Source organism: Aotus nancymaae, unplaced genomic scaffold (genome assembly GCF_030222135.1).
Source record: "Aotus nancymaae isolate 86718 unplaced genomic scaffold, 86718_ANA_hifiasm-v0.15.2.pri h1tg000006l, whole genome shotgun sequence".
NCBI lineage: Eukaryota > Metazoa > Chordata > Mammalia > Primates > Aotidae > Aotus > Aotus nancymaae.
Genome location: NW_026988417.1, coordinates 70732721 through 70754104, shown reverse-complemented (window position 1 = coordinate 70754104; position 21384 = coordinate 70732721). Strand labels below are relative to the sequence as shown.

At 33.0% G+C, this 21384-nt stretch overlaps 1 protein-coding gene across 5 annotated transcripts in view; it reads left to right on the top strand.

Annotated features, from left to right (window-relative positions):
- CNOT6L (CCR4-NOT transcription complex subunit 6 like) overlaps nucleotides 1-21384 on the top strand; it is a 107976-nt gene that overhangs the window by 66435 nt on the left and 20157 nt on the right. For all 5 annotated transcript variants that reach the window (XM_064368276.1, XM_064368263.1, XM_012446966.3 and 2 more), the window contains 3 exons: nucleotides 6573-6641; nucleotides 10135-10292; nucleotides 12685-12839. In XM_064368276.1, coding sequence (XP_064224346.1) covers nucleotides 6573-6641; nucleotides 10135-10292; nucleotides 12685-12839 — 382 coding nt within the window. The remainder of the gene's footprint in view (nucleotides 1-6572; nucleotides 6642-10134; nucleotides 10293-12684; nucleotides 12840-21384) is intronic.

Genomic DNA, 21384 nt, shown 5'->3' with positions numbered 1-21384 from the left:
CTTTAAGAATTTTTTCATGCCACGGATCATGAGTGTATTCTCCTATGTCATTATCTAGAAACTTTTTTTTTTTACTTGTAATGTTTAGAATTAGGTTTTATGACTTTTCTATATGTATTTTATATTGACTGAGCCATTTATTGATTAGGTTGTCCTTTACTGTTTTTTAGTGTTATCTTTGTCATAAATCAGGTGTCAGTGTATTATGTGTAGGTCTGTTTCTGGATTCTCTATTCTATTCTGAGTCTTTATAGCAATGTAACAGTGTTTAATTATGGACAACTTTATAAAAAGGTCTTGAGATTGAGTGGAGTAATCCAGTAGAGTAAGTCTTCCTCCTTGACCTATTCTAAAGAATCTTGGCTAGTTCCAGCCTCTGTGTTCTTTTACCTTGTATTTTTCTTAAAATTTCTGGAATGAGGTTTTTAATTCTCTCTCCTCTCCAAAATGTAGAGACTTTATTTGGGATTATCTTGAATCTATAGATTGCTTTGGAAATAATTGATACGTTTACAACAGTGGATCCTATTCTTTTATTTGTTATGCCTTTTATAATTTCTTTCAATATTGAGTTTTAGGTTTCTGTGTAGTGGGCTTGCCCATATTATATTACATTTATTCTAAATTTTATATTGACTTTTTAATTGTCTTTAAAAATAGTCATTTTAAAGCTATATCTTACTATCTTAATGGCTGATTTATGGAATACAATTGAGTTTTGTATATTTTTTTAGTATTCAGTCATCTTCCTAATACTTACTAAATGCCTTGCTAAAGAACATATTCAGCCACTTTACTAAATAGTTTTTAATGCTAATGCATTTTTTATTTTAATTTATGCAATATGTCATCTGCAAGTAATGAGAGTTGCGTTACTCCATTTCTAATTCTTTTAATTTTCTTGCCAACCTGCACTTACTACACTAGCTAGTTTAAAGTAGTGATAATGGACATCATTTTCTAATTTCATAATTTTTCATTAAGTATCCTATTCACTGTAGTTTTTATATAGATAAACTTCATCTGATGAAGGAAGTTTTTTCTACTCCTAGTTTGCTAGGTAAGTTTTTTTTTTAATATGACTAGATTTTGAATTTTATCAAATGCTTTTTATTTATTAAGATGGATAGATGATTTTTAGCCTTTAAGATGGTAATTATATTGACAGTTTTTTTTTTTTTTTTGGGGGGGGACAGTTTTGCTCTTGTTACCCAGGCTGGAGTGCAATGGTCCGATCTTGGCTCACCGCAACCTCCGCCTCCTGGGTTCAAGTGATTCTCCTGCCTCAGCCTCCTGAGTGGCTGGGACAACAGGCGTTTGCCACCATGCCCAGCTAATTTTTGTATTTTTAGTAGAGACAGGGTTTCACCATGTTGACCAGGATAGTCTCATAGTCTCGATCTCTTGACCTCGTGATCCACCTGCCTCGGCCTCCCAAAGTGCTGGGATTATAGGCGTGAGCCACTGCGACCAGCCTATATTGATGGTTTTTTTGTGTGTTATACCACCTTTGTATTCCTAGAATAAAGCCAACAAGGTTCTGATAAATTATTATCCTTTTTATATAACCCTAGATTCAGTTTGCTAATATTTTATTTAGTTTGATTTTTTTTTTTTTTTTTTTTTTTTTTTTTCAAATGAGACGGAGTTGTGCTCTGTCACCCAGGCTGGAGTACAGTGGTGCAATCTCAGCTCACTGCAACCTCCTCTTCTCAGGTTTAAGTGATTCTACTGCCTCAGCCTCCTGAGTATCTGACATTACAGGCATGCACCACCACGTCTAGCTAATTTTTGCATTTCTAGGAGAGATGGGGTTTCACCATGTTGGCCAGGCTGGTATCAAACTCCTGACCTCAAGCAATCCGCCCACCTTGGCTTCCCAAAGTATTGGGATTACAGGTGTGATCCAGTGCGTCCAGCTTATATAGGATTTTTTGCATCTGTGTTTATGAGTCAGATTGGCCAGTACTTTTAAAACTTGACATTAAAGTTATACTGGCTTTGTAAAATTTGTTTAAATATTTCCTTATTTACTGTGGTTTGGAAGAATTTATTTAAGGTTTTTTTTTCTTTGTTTTTTTTTGTTGTTGTTGGTAGGAAGTTTTAAATTAGTGATTTAATTTCTTTAATAACTATAGTACTATTCTGATTTCCATTTCTATGAGTTTCTGAAAGTTGTGTTTTCTGGAAATTTGCCCATTTTATCTAAATCTTCAAATTTATTGGCTGAAAGTTGTTCAGAATATTTTATAAGGTCTTAATAGCCTTAGGATGTGTAGTCATGTCTTTTTTCCATTTCAGATATTAGTTCATTTGTGTTATCTTTGTTTACTTAATGCAAAATCTTGCCCAGGTATTTATTAATATTTTCTTTAGAAAGAAGAACCAACGTTTAGCTTCCTTGGTCTTCTTTATTATACATGTTTTTAATATCATTAATTTCTTTATTTCTTCCTTTCTTCTGGTTTCATTTGCTATTCTTTTTCTAACTTAAGGTGAACATGCCTTAATTTACAGTTCTTTTTTCTCAAATATATTTATGTATAAATATTCCTCTAAATTGGCTTTTAGCTGTATCTCACAAGCTTTAATTTGTATTATTTTCATTATCATTCAGTTCAGCATATTTTCTAATAGCCCTTATCATTTCTTCTTTGGCCTAAGAGTCATGTAGAAACTTGTTTCCTTATTTTCAGGGGAGTTCTTCTAGTTTTGTCATAGGTTCCTAGCTTAATTCCATGTGGTTAGAGAACATACCCTGATTTATTTAAATTTTAAAAATATGTTATTTATTACCTCTGCAGATGATTAATGTTTGTAATTAAGTATGCATTTGAAAATAATATCTCTTCTCATTAGATGCAGTTCCTGTATATTAGTTTGTTAATTATATTGTTTGAATGTGTTAGATGTACTTAATGATTACTTTGGTTTTATTAATTACCAATAATGGTTGGTTTGTCTTCTTGTAGTTATTTCAGCTTTTTAATTATATATACTTAGGGTATATTTTCATGTGTTTTATATTCATGGTTATTCAAACTTTTTGTCTTGCTGCAAATTTACTGATTCCTTGTTGTTTCCTTTTTGATGTTCCATTTCTAATTCTGTTTTTCTTGATATTTAGAGTTTCCCTAGCTCACTGCAGCCTCTGACTCTTGAGATCAAGTGATCCCCCTGTCTCAGCCTCCCACGTAGCTAGGACTACAGGCTCACATCACCATGCTTGGCTAATTTTTAAATATTTTTGTAGAGATGGGATCTCAGTATGTTGGCCAGGCTGGTCTTGAACTCCTGGCCTCAAGTGATCCTCCCGTCTTAGCCTTCCAAGGTGCTGAGATTACAGGTGGAAGCCACTGCATTTGGCCCCCTTTTAGCTATTTTTTAAGCGCAGAGCTGCTAGCAATTAAAGTGTTTTCCTTTGTCTGTTAACATAATTATTTACCCTTGATTTCTGAAGGATAGTTTTTCTGGATACAGAATTTCCAGTTGACAGTTTTTTCTTTCAGTCCTTGAAAAATGTAGTACCACTTCCTTAGGCTTTCATGGTTTCTTAAAGGAAATCTAGTGTCATTTGAGTTGGTATCCTATAGGTAATACGTTATTTCCATGTGGTGTTTTTAAGGTTCTTTCTTTAGTTTTCAGAATTTAGTCATGATCTCTCTTGGCATGGATTTCTTTGTGCTCTTTGTATTTGAAGTTTTCTCACCTTCTTAAATTTGTTAGGTATAAATCTTTCACATAAATTTGGACATTTTCAGCTGTTCTGTCTTAGAATACTTTTAAGCTCCACATTCTTTATCCTGTCCTTCTGGAACTCTGATAATACGAATCTAGATTTTTTTTTAAATTATATTTTCACAGGTTTTTTCAGGCTCTGTTCATTCGTTTCAGTATGTTTTCAGACTAAGTTCTCTTGATTTGTTCTTAAGTTCACTAATTTTTATCTTTTGGTATCTCTTTTGTGCCTTTCCAGTGAGTTTTGAAATGTTGGTTATTGTATTTTTCAGTTTGATAATATCTATTTGATATTTTTAAAAGAAAAATTTCTCTGTATTTGCTGGATTTTCCTATTCTTTTCAAGGATATTTATAATTGTTCAAGCAGTTTTGTGATGGCTATTCTAAAATCTGTCAGATAATTTCAAAGTCTGATTCAGCTCAGTGTTGTTATCTGTTGGTTTTTAACACTTATGTTGTGATTTTCCTGGTTCTTGATATGACCAGTGATTTTTATTTGTACCCTGGATGTTTTGGATATTATGTTAGGAGACTTCTGATCCTTTTTAAATCTCTGATTTCATCAGGCAGTTACCTTATTTAGGTTTAGCATGTAGATTTGGTTGTCTCTTCAGGTTCAACTGACACCTGCACTGTGGGCAGATCAGGCCTACTGCTGCCAGTCAGTGTGAGGTGTGGGGAGGGAGCTCAACCTCTTGAGCTCTGTTGAAGAGGTTGCATTTGGCAGATTGGGTCAGCAATATATTTATTTATTTATTTTATGTGATAGTAGCCTGTGTAACTCTTTATTTCTTTGTTTTTTCATATCACATATCATTGGCCATATAGTTTCATCTTTAAAAAACTGATTTTAAATGCATGTCTGACATGAATATATTATCCTTTTGTAAAAGATGTTAAAATTCCTGTTATGATTAAAATTTCTTTTAATCATTACTTTTAATCACAGTCCCTTCCATGCAAGTAATCACACTTGTAAGTTGGGTGTATATATTTTTACTTTCTGGTAAGCATTTACATACAAAAATTGTACCAGCAGAAATTTTATACTATTAATTTTAGTGTGTGCTTTAAAAAACTTTTAATAAAATGTCACATTTCATTATTTTTTTCTACTTCTTTTTACTCAACAGCATTCCATGGATATGTTTCCACTTGAACATATATTTCTCTTTTTTCTTTTTAAACTATAGCATAGACTTTCTTAAAATGGACATTATTTAGCCATTTACCATTGCTTTTGTGGATATAAACAATGGCATAATGGATATCTAAAGAAGATAGTAGATAGGGCTGATCCCTAGAAACAGAATTTTGCTCAGTCATAGGGATATGAATGTTTTAAATTCTAAAAGAAGTCAGTTCGTTTTCGAGATAGCTGTGCTAATTTATATTCCTACCAGTTGTACTGCTGTTTATCACCACCAGTCCTGGATGTTTTTGAACTTAAAAATTTTGCATGAACTTGGGTAATAAATACACCATCTCATGTTTTAAATTTACCTGGTTAGTAGTGAGATAGAGTATTCTTTCATACTGTGTTTTTGGCTCTTTGGATATTGTTGATTACTGTGCATTTTACTTACACTGCTACGTTGTGTTGTACTAGTTAAGATTTGGAAGTACCAGAATATTAATATTATATTACCTGTTTCATTTTAGAAGTTTGTTGATTTCTGAATTTTTAACTGAGTCAGCTTAGGTAGATTTTGCTCATAAGGATCACAATAGCTAGAATCTTTTTTGTTTATTCTTTCTTTTCTATATTAGATTTTTCATTTTTGAGACACTTGCTGTGACTCTGCCATGGCACTCACATAGCCAGCAAGATTGTTTTCTGGGATTCAGTTTGTTGAACAAGCTGGATGATTTGTCTGTTACCTTATAACCTTCTTTTATTTCCTGGCAAGATGTGGAATATATGAATATATGGAATGTATTCATTCTACTCTGAAAAATATGGCTGCTAAAACAGAATACTATATAGGTATACTTTGAGAACACCAAAATGGTTAGTTAGTAAAGTGACACTTTTAAAGATCTGTGCTAGTCAAAATTTCTGTGGCTAGATAATGATGGATTGTTTTTTGTTTTAAAGAAATACATTTCTCAGTTACTAATACCATGGGCAAATCTGCAAACTTACATCAAGTTGTCCTGTAATTTCAAAGATTTTGAAAGGGAGAGAAAAGGGGATAGTTAAATCTTAACATCTGATAGTTAACATCATTTAGTTTCATAGTATTGATAACCATATCTGAGCAATTTATGTTTAACAAGTGCCTTCCTTTTTTCTGCATAATGTAGTTCTATCTTTATCTCTTGTTTTGTGTTGACATTATACAAGAGAGCAAGTAAAATCAGGAAATGAAAGCCCCTCTAGAAAATTCACTAACTTTAATACATTCGTATGTATTTTTTTCTATTTTAAAGATGTTTGAGTGTTTTAATTCATCAGGGTTGGAATTTCAGATGACTGTGATTTCCCAGAAGGCTAAGTCTATACAATTTACATATATAATTAAAGACCTAAGATTCTACTTAGGGTTTTAAATAGGTACTTTTCATAAATACCATGTAAGTGAAAATGCCATCAATGAGTTTCCTAATGTTATTTTCTTAGATTAGTTCTGTGATCTCTGCATAGCTTTTCTTAAATTTCCTTTGGCTTCTAAATCTTCATTAAATTTCAGCATTAGATTTTTTAAGTCACTTTGCAAGCCATTACAGCAGAATAGAAAACAGAAATGGCTTTGACATTATAAACTAACTGATAACAGTTTCAGAAACACATGAAATTAACCTGTATTTACAATTTTTTTTTTTTTTCAGTTCATCCAGAGCAGCTTCCTCCGAGGCCATGGATTACATTAAAAGAACGAGACCAAATTCTGCCATCAGGTAAATCGTCTTTCTCATTCTTCCTTGAATTTTTTTCATAAATACTTAAAATGTCATTTGGACTTCATGATCTGTAATAAATAAGACTTCATTTTACTTCTCATGGGTAGAAGAGTTTAAAAATACTGATGGATAGACTTTTTAAAAGTCCACATTAAGACAGAGCTGTCAATAGGTGTCTTATATCTTTCACAGTAATGAAGCCCTTGGTTTTAAAATTATTTCTATAATCAGCTTTCCAAATGGCATCTTCCCAGATGAGTATTGGGTGATTTAAGAAAAAATGAGTAACAGTGATTTTTCTTGTGAAAAATTTTAAACTACTGAGAAGTACTTTATCTTTCTTGATAGGTTGATAACATTTATGGAAGAATAATGTAGACTGAGCATATATTTAGTATACTGGCAACAAAGTATAATACCAGCCCAGGGGTGTAGAAATAGTACATGGTATTTGAGCAATATAAGGATATAATCTAGCATTTCTAGAACAGAAATAATGTAGAAAACATACGTCTTTTATCTGTTTGTGGGGACCAATAATGGTTTGACATTTATAAAGCGTCTTACTACATATTTGATATTTTAGGCATGGGAATTCTACTTAAAATAAGTTATGAATTACTGTTTTTCCAAATGCCTTTTTTAAATCACAAGAGTAATAATTTTCATAATATCTAACTTCGTTTTAAAATTAAATGAAAATTTTAAGCCTTTCACTATGAAGATTAGCCCAGTCACAGAATAGTGGTACATTAATAAATTTTGGCTGGGCACTGTGGCTCACGCCTGTAATCCCAGCACATTGTGAAGCCAAGGTAGGCAGATCACTTGAAGCCAGGAGTTTGAGACCAGCTTGGCCAACATGGTGAAACCCCGTCTCTAGTAAAAACACAAAAATTAGCCAGGTCTTGGTAGCACACTTCTGTAATCCCAGCTACTCTGGAGGCTGAGGCATGAGAATCACTTCAACCCAGGAGGCGGAGGTTACATACAGTAACCCAAGATCAAGTACAAGTGCCGTTGTACTCCAACCTAGGAGACAGAGCAAAACTCTGTCTCAAAAAAAAAAAAAAAAAAAGATAAATAATTATTTGTTAAAGGGCAAATAATTAGACTTTATGTATATTTTGAGCAATATTAAGGCCTTTTGTTTGTGAGTTTTGGGCTTTTTTTAATTTAAGAGGATTCAGAACAAATCTTTTTTTAAGTATTTGGAAATATGGCTATGTAGACTCTTCATGGTTCTATTTGCATTTTAATAGCACTACAAAATATTATAATATGCAGTACATTTTATGTCTTTCAGAGGTAATAATTTTAAAACCACCACACTCTAGAGCTGCAGTATCAGCTTGTTTTAAGAGGCACTGTGTCAATGTTATGAATAACATTTTTACTATCAGGTTGCACATTGGTGGTTTAAGTGAAAGTAATACCTAAGGCTTTGTACAAAACTTAAAGCTAGATAGATTTATTTTATACTTGGCTTTTCCTAGTGAATAATTAATTATTCTCCTCTGATATTAAAAACATCATTTTCTAATTTTTCATAGAATGAGTGAACATAATCTTGAAGAAAAGATTTTCTAATATTGCATACCTACATTTCCATTAAGAAAAGGAACAATAGAAACAAATTTTCATTAGTTGCTGAATTCTCAAAGTAATCTGTTTTTTGGTTTTCCTTATTGAAAAACTAGTTTGGATTTTTCTTGTGAGGTATGGTGCTTCCCTGAGTAGCATCTGAGTGCTAAAAAAAGTTATTGTTAAAAATGCATTTTACTTCTGATGCATAGAGGGATGTGTATAATACCTTATGGTGATTAAGGGTGATTTATTGCTAAAAAAAAAAAAACCCTATAATGATAAACTATATGGAAATCAAGCCTAGATAATAAAAAAGGTACCAGATAGGTATAAGAGATGAGTGATAATAACACTTATATTAGTTTTTACTTCTGTTTAAAAATTGCTGGTTCATTATCAGGCACTGGCAGGGTTATAAAGAGTTTTGGATATATATATTTAAATTTTTTTTTTTTTTTTTTTTTTTTTTTTTTTTTTAATAAATGAGAGGTTCCCATATTGCCCAGTTTGGCCTTGAACGCATAGCCTCGTCTCCTCAAGCGCCAGGACAACTGGCCGGAGCCACCGTGGCTCCTGAGTTTTGGATATATTTTAAAAATTGCAATCTCTGATCTTTTTAATGAAATCTCACTTTACAAAGTCTTAGGAAAAAACTGAATGAAGCAAATGACAATCTGCCTTTTTCACGTTGCTTCCTAATGATATTTTAAATCCTGAGAAGCATAGTAAGGTAAATTCATGGTGCTTTCTTCACAGTGTAGTGGCTTGCAAATGATTTTGGGTCATTTTCAACATAAATACTCAGAAAATACAAATCAACTCAAATTGAAATTTAGCTCCCAATGTACAAAATGGTCACCAGTCAGACTCCCAGGAGACTGAACTGAGTTTCTCTTAGTACCTTTTCCATCATCTGAAATAGAACCAACTTTAATCAAGTGTGACTTCACTTTGGATTCTTCACGTTTTATTCTCAATCATGTCTGTTCATTATAGTCACCTGGGACGCTGGGATGCTTTTTAAAAATACAAATAGCTAGACTCTTAATATTCCAACTTAATTAGTCTTGAGTCAGACCCTTACTATCAGCATTTTTCTTTTAGAGGTCTACAAAGTGATTCTGCTGGGCAGCCAAGATGGAGAATTACTGATAAAAATCAAGGCTTTTCAGACTTTAACATACAAATGCATATGAATCACCTGGGGATTTTGTTAAAACTGCAGATCCTGTCCAAAACAGGTGTTTCTGGGGCCACAGATTCTGCATTTATAAGTTCCCAGGTGATTGATTACTGATGGAGCTGATCTTCACAGCACGCTTTTCAGTAGCAAGGATGCAAACCATCTTCTCTTATTTGTTTTTTTATAGTTAAAGGACATTTAAAAATGAACATTTTATTTCAGAAATGAACATTCGATTGACAAAAAGGATTCTCTTATAACTAAATTTTGTTAGTCCATACTCTTCTGCCTCAAAGTAGTGATAGCAGTAGGAGGCCCCCAAAAAATATTTTGTTAATAAAAAGTAATGAGATTAGAGCTCTTTAATTAGAATGCAACTACAGTTTACTTTTGTTCCACTCATTTAAAGAAGCTTTTCTTGGCAAGTTATAGACAAAAAATTAGCATATTTAAAATTTAAATTTTTTATTAAAATACATTTTCTCAAAACTCTCAAATATGAACTATTAGTCTAATTCTAGACTTAGTAAAATAAATTTTATATGATGGACTCCAGTGATGCTTTAGTTGATTAGCAGTCTTAATCTTGCCTAGGCATTTTACAATGATGATATTTGGCTTATGTGTGTGTGCTTGTGCAGGTGTACACATGATATTGCTTTAGAAAAAGTTGCCTAATTTTCTCCCGTTTGTCTGTTGTTTTTTTCTCCCACTTCTTAGCATCATTCACGGTTATGTGTTACAATGTGTTATGTGATAAATACGCTACCCGGCAGCTATATGGCTATTGCCCATCCTGGGCATTAAACTGGGAATACAGGAAAAAGGGAATTATGGAAGAAATTGTTAACTGTGACGCAGATATCATTAGTCTTCAGGTAACACCATAGAAATTAAACTGTCTTTAACTTAAAAGGTGAACTTAAACATAAGAGAAGATCTGACCAATGGGAGAGATCCTGTGTTCAAAGCCAAAGTTCAAAAAGAATTGTTTTCTCTCCTTCTCTTAAAAAAAATGGACAATTTAAATAAGCATTTAAGACATTTCCATAGTGAAACTATTTTGCTGACTGAATACAGCCATCTACTTACATTTATTTACTATTAAGTGGAAATAATCTTACCCATTATTCATGTTAATATTCACCTCATGATCATTGGTATTGCTGAAAGAGAAAACCACAGAAGATTGCCGGTCTTTTAGGAATATAAATTTAACTTATAATGGAGTCTGTTTAAAAAACAAAAAAGCTTGCCAACAGTTACTCCTTAAGCAGACATATTTTAAAATACTGTGCTATAAGTCATGCATATTTGCCTTACCTTACTTTATAAACTGTCTCTGAAATTTAGATTCTTCTTTTTTATAGCATTTTACTAATTAAACTAAAGAAGCAGCATCTTGTCATTAAATGTGTTTTATTGCTTCAACATGTAGCTGATGATTACCCAAAAAGATGTATGAATAGTTTGTAGTACAACTTTTTATTTTTAGCAACTTTCAAAGCATATTAAGTGCTTAAAGGTTTAAATTTTGTTTTAATTGGCAAATAATTGTATATGTTTATGAGGTACAATGTGATGTTTTGATACATATATACATTTTAAAATGATCAAATGAGGCTAATTAACATATTCATCAACTCAAAAACTTAGTATTTCTTAAAGGTGTTTAAAAATGTTGTGTATTACAGGCCAGGTGTGGTGGCTCACGCCTATAATCCCAGCACTTTGGGAGGCCAAGGTGGGTGGATCACTTGAGGTCAGGAGTTTGAGACCAGCCTGGCCGACATGGTGAAACCCCATATCTACTAAAAATGCAAAAATCAGCTGGGTGGAGTGGCATGCACCTGTAATCCCAGCTACTTGGGAGGCTGAGGCAAGAGACTCGCTTGAACCCAGGAGGCAGAGGTTGCAGTGAGCAGAGATCACACCACTGCACTGCAGCATGGGTGGCAGAGCAAGACTCTGTCTCAAAGAAAAAAAATGTTATGTGGTACAAGTTCATATATTCTGGGAGGAAAAATTATTTAAAAATTTTTTATGTAACAGAGTAGCTTGATAATTTGTTTTTATGTTGCTTGGGAAAAAAAGAAGTAAAAATCTTTTAAAATTAAAATAAAATTCTTCTAAACACTGAGAGTGACAGAACTGGGGAGAAAAGGAGGCAAACAAAACTAGGCTGTTATAGTTACTTGTCTACCTCTTGGTTTAGTATTAGTAGTGCTAACAGCCTCACACCTTCCTAAATATAGCAGTTTGAAGGATAAAACATTAAAATTTAAGAAAATTGTCTTCTCATTATAAAAGCAGTGCTATAATACTACACTGGATTAAAAAGATCATTCTAGAGAAGTTGAAAATTTTGAAAAAATATAAAGCATGATGGAAGGAAACACCTAATTTTATATCATAAGATAGTTGTGTTAAAACTTCCGGAGCATTTTTCTTCTACACATTAAATAAACCAAATATATTTACAGATACATTTTGTTTCTTATTTATTACACTTAATGTGTTTTCCATATTGCTAAAATTCTTCAAAACTAATTAATTATATGAATGTATATTGATTTAGCTTTTCCCCTGCCATTGGACATTTAGTTGTTTATGGGTTTTTGCTGTCATAAACTCATGCTGTTAGGAACATCTGCATACATAAATTATCTTCATATTTATTTCATTTGGAAAGATCTGTTAAAATATTTTATGGGTCAAAGGATAGAATAGATTAATAATTATCAAATTAATAGAGGCCATTGGATGATTGCTATATAGGTACTTAAAATTTTCTTAAAGTATAATTTTTTGTGAATAGATTTTACATTTCTCATTCCTGGGTATCATTCCTTTCCACCGTAGTTCAGAAGGATAAGCAATTTTTAAAAATTTTCTTTTTATATATAAAATATACTGTTCCCTATCACAGAATCTATCATATACCCAAGTTGCTTTGTTTAATTGCCAATCTTGAGGAAGTAAAGTATAATGAATGAACTGTAAAGTGGGAATCAAGAGACCTTGGGATGTAGTCCTACTCCTTTTACTATCCAAGCATGAGAAAATCATGTCACCTTTCTGGTTCTTTTATGTTTAAAAAGCTGCCATTGTCAAGTAGCAGCTGCTGGCAGTCAGGTAAGATAGTAAGATAATATTTGCTATGTGAATTATTTTTACTAAGTTGCATCTTACTCATAATGCTGAACATTTTTGTATCTTAATCAGCGTTTTCCCTGTGTCATATAGATGATAACTTTTCTTTCATCTCAGGAAGTGGAAACAGAGCAATACTTCACTCTCTTTCTGCCAGCATTGAAGGAGCGTGGATATGATGGATTTTTTTCTCCAAAGTCACGTGCCAAAATCATGTCTGAGCAGGAGAGAAAGCATGTAGACGGTTGTGCAATATTCTTCAAAACAGAAAAGTAAGTTCAGGAAACAAAGTGCAGTGGTGTACTTTTATTTATTTAAATTCTCATACTTTAAAATTGACTTTGGTTTGGCCCTATAAAATAAACAAAAAGCTAGAAAACAAGTATTATGCAACTTAAAACTATTGTTAATGTTTCATTTCCCAGACTTTGTGTTTGAAATAAGGATATTTATTGTATTATTCTTTATGCTTTTATTACCAAATAACACTAAACATTTTAAGAGATACAAATTTGAATGGTCTCATATTTCAGAACATATTTTCATGAAGTAAAAATACTCGTTTTTGTGGAAAAAAGAAAGTGGTACCTTTTAAGGTTAGCCATAAGTGATCTGGGTTTCTTTCTATGATTTTTTTTCTTTAATAGTGGTCCTTTTTGAGAATCATTCATTTTACCAATCTTTTCTCTTTTACAATTAACATTTCATACAATTATTTAATCATTTATTCACTAAATGTTTACTGAGCATTTGCTTTGTGATAAGTCCTGTGCTAGACACAACAGACACAAAGACATGACATAGTTCCTAATCTTACTGAAAGCTCAAATCCAGTAGGAAAACTATAAGGCATATAAGACAATTATAATATCATATGGTATATATAAGATAGAGATATACATGGATAGATAAGAGAGGCACAGAACTTACCGAGGTAGAGAGTTAAAAGGATTGATTGAGACAGGGCAATGGAAAATGAAACAGGATGTCTAATAGATGTTGAATCCCATGGTTAATAATTTGGATTTGATAAATTAGGGAATCATCTACTTACAGGATAAGCGTATCCATGCTTATGGCTATTTTCCAGTATTTCTCTGTTTAACATCTATTTTAACAAAGCCAGTCAGTGTTTTTATTGATCCAGGCATATTACCAGTATGACATGCTATTTTAAATAAATAAATTGAGTAAGTTTGAATACTTCGTCCACTTCCCATTTATCTATGCTTACTTTCCTGTATTTTCCATTAATTTGTTAGTAGAGATATACCTATTTTGGTTAATAATTAGTGCAAAGCCTTTTAATATTTGAGGTCAGAATATACTAAATTCTTCTAATGGTTTGGTAATTTTTTAATGCATTGTAGGATAATTCTATTAAAATGACGGATCTCTTAAGTATGGGGATATGTTCTGAGAAATGCGTCATTAGGTGATTTTGTTGTGGGAACATCGTAGAGTGTACTTACACAAACCTAGATGGTACAGCCTACTATACATCTGGGAGGTATAGCCTATTGTTCCAGGCTAGAAACCTGTTTAGTATGTTACTGTAGTAAATAGACAGACAAAATGGCATTTGAGTCTAAACATATCTAGACATAAAAAAGGTAATACATTGTGCTGTGATGTTAAGACAGCTACAACATCACTGGGTGATAGGAATTTTTCAGCTCCGTTATAGTCTTATGGGACCACCATTGTGCATGTAGTCCCTCGTTGACTGAAACCTTGTTATATGGTATATGACTGTACTTCCAGAGTGTTTACCATATGTCAGGCTTTTTCTAATTGTTTGTATTAATTGTCTTACTCAATTTTTAAAGCAACCCTCACAGGTAGCTCTACAGCTATTTCTCTATTTTTATAGATGAGGAAACCAAGGTACAGACAAGTTGAATAACTTGCTCAGGTTACACAGTAGTCTGATTTCATAATCCATGCATTTAACTACTGTAATAAACTGAATCTTTAGGCTTCTTGTTTGAGCTTTTGATATCACTAATACCTCTTATAAGATTATCTCATTTAGAAAAATTGCCCTGAAGTTGACATTAGTTTTTGCTTTTAGACAGGGCCTTACTCTTGTCACCCAGGCTGGAATGCAGTGGCGCAATCATGGCTCACTGCAGCCTCAACCTCCACAGGCTCAGGTGATTCTGTCACCTCAGCCCCCTGAGTAGCTGAGACTACACGTGCATGCCATCACGACTGACTAATTTTTGTGTTTTTTGTAGAGATGGGGTCTGCTATGTTGCTCTAGGCTGGTCTCAAACTCCTGGCATCAAGCAATCCACCCGCCTCAGCCTCCTGCAGTGCTGAGATTACAAGCATGAGCCACCGTGCCTGGCAATATTTGTTACCTATGTTCCTACACAAATTTCCTTGAAACGCCATAAGTTAAAAAAAATGTACCAGTAACCTTGAGACACCTAACAGCAGGCTCTTTTTCTATTTGCCACAGTGTCTTTCATGATAATATGGAAGATTTTTATTATTATTCTCACAGTTTTGAGAGGAAAAATCTAAAATTCCTTAATAATTTACTAGAGGTAGTTAAGGCTTTGAAATAACAATTAGAACTGTTACCTAGGAAACTTTAAACACTGGGTATTTGCAAACTGATTCTTGAATTATTAAAAATGCTGTTTAATTAGTTAAGTAATTAGCACATAGGAAACACTTAGATGTGTCACTTGTTTTTATTTTCTTCTTCAACTCCTTTTTCCTAAATAGTAACATGGATCTGGCAACAGATTAAGACTTTTTGAGTCTGATACATCTGTACATTGTACTTCTTTTCAACTTCTTTCCTGGAATGACAGGACTATACTTCCTATAGTAGAATAAAACCACCTCTGTCGCAGTACCAAATATTTATCCATGTCTTATTAGCTAACTAGTGCCAACTATTTGGAATTTAAAATATTCTACCCTGTCTTTATTCTTTCTTCAGATTGGAAAAATAACATAGGACAAAGAAAAGACTGAGTTTTGAAGCCAGATGTTTCTTCTGTTTATCTGTGTAATCTTGAATGACTTACTATTTCTGGACCTGTTTCTTCATTTGTATATTCTTATCTTGAGAGATCAGTTTTGCAGAGGTTACAGAACTAACAAAGATAACTGTGGAAGAGTAGTTTGACACTGTACTCATTCTTAGTCTCTTTCTTCTATAATCAGAGTATCTGATAATTCCTAATCTTCACTGATGACTATTTAATCCTACATGAAAAACACTAGTACAGAATTGGCACAATAAATGGAAACTATCATAATTACCATTTATAGCAAAACACTGTAATAAAAATCTCTAATCCATCATGAGGAAAGGATAGAGTATTGTTTAGTACAGGCTAGGACACAAGTTACCAATATGCAGATAATTAGAATATAATACATTTTTTTTTTTTTTTGGAGACAGAATCTTGCTGTTGCCCAGGCTGGAATGCAGGGGAGCGATCTCTGCTCACTGCAACCTCTGTCTCCTGGGTTCAAGCAATTCTCCTGCCTCAGCCTCCTGAGTAGCTGGGACTATAGGTATGTGCCACCACGCCTGGCTAATTTTTGTATTTTTAGTAGAGACGGGGCTTCACCATGTTGGTCAGGCTGGTTTTGAACTCCTGACCTTGTGATCCTCCCACCTCAGCCTCCCAAAGTGCACAGTATTCTTTAAATCATCTTATTCCAGTTTAGTTTTGGGGGATTCAGAATCTACTTCAGGATTTGACAGCACCTGTTGGTCATCGCTATGAACATCATTTTTTGGGAGTTAGATGCATAGAGATACTAGAAAATAGAACTTTGAGTAATAAAATCCCAGATCTCAGCTTTTGCTTTGTCCTTTAACAAGTATCATTTACATTCCAAAGCATTTTATAAAATACATATGCGTATGTATATAATGTATATGTAGAAACTGAGTTATGGATAAATTTTTTAGATTCATAATTTAGATTTATTTTTGCCATATTTTGTCCTGTAGACTTAACCATTAAGTAGAAATTGAGTCTTGGAGCCAGATATACAACCTAAAAATCAATAATGGGGGAAAAAATGAAGATGAAAGCAGACCTACATACTAGACTTGCTGTTCCTGAAGTTAGCAGTTCTGACCTTTTTATCATGCTTTATTTCAAGTCAACGAAAAAGGGAAAGATGAGAATAGCAATTTAAAACAATGTGGTCATTGCACTGTGGGCAGTCTCTTATCATAGGATTAGGAACTTAGGTTGTCATTGCACTTAGTTCTTGCTGTACTTCCTAACCTGCTTCCAGTCTCATAGGTACCAGATAAGGCCAAGTTCTTGCTTTTTTTCCCCTCTATTATCACAGGTAGTTTTGTGCTTGAAATGAGAGCTTTCAGAGGTTACAGTATCATTTCAAAATGCCACAGTATCATAACTGTTGTTGTGATACTCTGTCTCACTGGTCTCTCAGTTATTAATTTCCTGTGTCATAGGTGGTTGTTGCATTTAGAATTTGTATATTTGATTTTTTTGAAAATGAGATTTTGATTTCTACTTTCTAATGCTAATTTCTATTCAATCTGGGTCATAAAATTATGGCTTTATATTACAGTTTCTGTGCCTTTCAAATATAGATAATAACTATTCCACTTTAGAGTTTCTTATGGGGTTAAAATAATGAATGTGGATGTGCAGTGGTTAAAAGAGCTGTACAAATATAGAATGTTGTTTATCTACTTTGTTATTTAACCTAGTCTCAGAGTTTAACTTTTCTAGTTATCTTCTGGCACTCTCATAATTACTTAAAGGGATCAAGAACACATTCTATAGCATTTTATACTGAATATTAAGTAAGAACTTCTATTTGGTTTGGTTTTAACAGTGCTGGGATGTGATCCAGAAAGGGTCAGAGTTACTTGTTGTGATTATACTGTCATCTTGACTGTATATTACATTGTTCCTTTTTACTTGTAAATGAATTCAGGAAGGGAATATTACTTAAATCCTATAGATTGCTTTAGTTTCTCATAGGTGGCAGTCAGTGTCCTCTCTCTAGCATTGATTAATTACATCACAGCCCACAAAGTTGTTTTTAGACCACAAATTGGTAAGAAATTGAGTTATGTCTTTATTTGAAGGACTGCTTTGGATGTGTTCTTTTTGCGTGTGAAACATTCAACCTAATAATATTTCTCAAATCATAAAAGGTTTTATTTTTTGGTCATAGCAGTCTTTATTAATATATGTTCTTTCTTTTACCCATTTGACCTTTCATCTAGTTTTTTTTTTTTTCCAAAACGTGAATATACAGAAGAATGCTTAGAATAAAATATCAGCAGGAATAATGCTTTTAGCATCTGTATACCAGCCACAACGTATGAATAGTAAAGTAATGTATCAAAAGAGACAAGTTTAAGATTTTCCATATTATCAAGGCTGGATGGCTTGGAACAATGATTGGAAAGTAACTATAAACCAATATGTCTAATTGGGAAAAAATATCTAATAGAAGGAATGGCAGAAAACCTCTATATTTCAGAATGGTACCTGTATGGAAATCTGTGAGACAGGAAGTAGATGCAGAGTAGAGTGCATTTGGTTTCTGTGGGAAAAGAATGTAAGAAGTAGCATTGTTAAGGTAGTAGGGATAGAATATAGGGAATTATATCTTACTATAGTATAAATTTATAACAGTTATAAACAGAGAAATAAGATAAATTGTAGAAGATTGCAGCCATCAGCATTAATGCTAGAAATCTCATTCTTTTAAAAACAGAATACCTGAGAAAGCCTTAAAGTTCACGAAACGTATCAATACCCTTATTTACTAGAAAGAAGGACCTTTATTTCAACTGATTTTCAGCTCTGTCTTTGGTTCTTCGACCCTTGGTAAAGCTGACGTGGTAAAACTTGAGTGAGAATCTGTGCCCTAGAGTTTCTAAGTGTCAGTGGAAGGGAGTGTTAATTGTAATGAGATATGCATCCTGTTTAGGAAGGCTAGCTTTACTTTTCTGGACTTTTGAAACCAAAGACACTAAAAAGATACCTTTAAAAGGTTGAGAAGTTATAAAAGTCAAAAGTATGGCAGTATATAACAATGAGAAAGAAAGTTGGAAAGGTAGTTGCAAGCATCTGATAACGCAGTGGTTGTTCAAGATTTATGTTTAAAGAGTTTTTTTTTTAGTGAAGAAAAATCAATAACCAATCATGTATTTAAAAAAAAAGTTTTATGAACCTATGATCATTACCAAGAAACTTAAGAAAAAGAGAAGGCTGGGTGAAAGTGCTAAGGCAATGAGGAGGGTATTTTAACTAACATTATACACTGTAAATAACAAGGAAGGAATCGACCCACAGCAGACTGTGTAATCAGTAATTGATGATCAACAAAAAACAGCTATATACAATTTATGTTTTACTTTCATGATTTCTATTGAGAAGAATTTTCTTCAAAGTAGAAACACTAAGACCAGGTGAAGAGGAGATTGGCAAACCAAGAAGGTGAGATTGGTAAGCCAAGAGAGTAACTAAACTGCCCTAACTAGTTAGGTTTCCAAATGAAGGTAATTACATCTCATGGTATTAGAGATCTTACAGAAGTGTGGTTAGAGAGCTGGCAAAGGTAATCTGTTATAAATACTGGAGTAGAGAAAAAATTCTAGGATTTGGGGGATGGATGAACTATCAGACTTTTCAAAAAGACAGACTTCCCTAGCCTCAGTTTTCTTCATCTTTGCAACAGCAGTAGTAATACCTTCTACTGCAGTTTGGTTCAGAAAGAAGACTTGGAGATAGTTTGGTGTTCAGGAGTTTATTAGAAATCGACACCTGTGGAAAGAAGTTTAGGAAGCAGAATTGGACATATGGAGAAAAGTGAAGTGTTGCAGGCCTGATTCCTTCAGGTGACTCAACAGGGAGCTTTAGAGCTTGTATGGCCTGTGAAAGTTAAACCACACGGGGCCCAAATCCCTGGACTTTTAACTTTTGCTTTTGATTTCTAATTGGATGGTGGTGCTCCCAGAAGTATGTGACCATGAGTAGGCAGCTTTCTGCAACTGAAGCAGTCCCTGAAGGACTGATGAGGAATCTGAGCAGTATATCTCCATGTGCAAATTTTAGTACTAATGTATGTGAAGTACTTAAAAATCTTGAGACTAAGTAGAGCCTCAATATAGTAGCTCTTATTATTATTTTTATTCTGTCCTATTGAGAAATTTAATTATTTTGAGAGAAGAGAGAATGCTTGCTCATAACATTTATAAATGTCCAAAAGCTGGCAGGGATATTTACTCTGTTAGAAAAATAGAATGATTACTTATATTTCATAAATATATACAACTATCTTATATATCTGTAAAAAAGTTAAAAACGATGAAGTTTCAAAGCACTTAATCTCCAAATAGGTGAATTAATGAGCAGAAGTTCATAAAGTGAAACTTAACTGAGGTAAAGATTGCAAGGTTGCTGTTCTTAGATTATTAGTGGAAGGAATAAAAGAGGGAGGGACAAGAGTCAGTTGAGACTACAGAAATATACATGTAGCGGTATTCATTATGGCGTTAGTTAAAATAGCTCATGTAAGAAGTAACTTAAATGTCCAATACAGGTTAAATAAATTATGGTGAAGCTGTATAGTGGACTAATCCAGTCATCACAACTGATTTGGAAGAATATTAAATGTTATGGGAATGTCCGTGATAGAAAGTTTTATTCTAATTGTGGAAAAGTGTGTGTATGTAGAGAAAAATCTGAGGATTGACTTTTAAATGGAGGTATTGGGTTATAAGTGACTTAGTTTCCTTTGTTCCCATATCTCTACAACAAACATATTTAATGTAATAAAATTATTTTTTTCCACATTTTTAAGTACCTATACATGCAGGACTGACAAAACCTAGTTTAAGAGCAAAAAGACCAAAACGTTTCAGATATATATAAGTTCCTGTTTAGCTTATAATTAATATGGCTGTTCCCAAAGTGAAGTTTTAATCTTTATTAACAAAAATACAGTTAAAAAAATGAAGGCTGTAGTTCATTTATGCCCAGTTGTAGGTACTGCACCTTTGGGTAAACTTGAGTTGTTCAAATGAACTTTTCAAAAAGACAGACTTACCCCATTGTCAGTTCAATTTAAATTTGTTGAGCAAATTTAAACAAATTGTTCAAATGAACATCACATATCATATAAGTGACTGATCATTTCTTTTCTGGAGGAGACATGGAGGGTGGGAGAGCATCGACATCGATTGTCAAATATTTAAAGTGGTGTCATGTGGAAGAGAAATTAGATTTTATTTTAAAGAAAAGATCTGGATCTAGGTTTAATGGAAGAAGTAGGAGAAGAATACAGGAAAGCAAATTTTAGTTAAGACATTTCTTTTCATTAGAGTCCTGTGCTCCCCTACCCCCCAAAGAATGGCCTAGCTTTGGTACAAATAAAATTATTCCAGTACTAAAAATACTACGATTTACAGAATTTTTAAGACTTTTGTACAGAACCCTAGGTTCCTGTAAGAATACCATAGAAGTTCTGTGACTATTTAGAAGCTATCTCAAAAATTAAATATGAATAATTGAGCTATAATTTGAAAATAACATGTTCACTCACATGTTTCAAAAACAAGTTTTAACATTTTGGAAATCATTAACGTGTTCATGAAGTGCTGCTTAGTTAACTTGTTTTGGTGCAGACCTCTGAATCAAATTTCTTGCCTGCTTGCTTTTTGTGAGTATAGGGCCACTTATTTACCACTTATATCTGTGTGAATCAGGATTTTTAATAATAATCTGTAACCAAAACAAAATACGAAAATTAATTGGACACTGAGACTAATAAAAGACTATA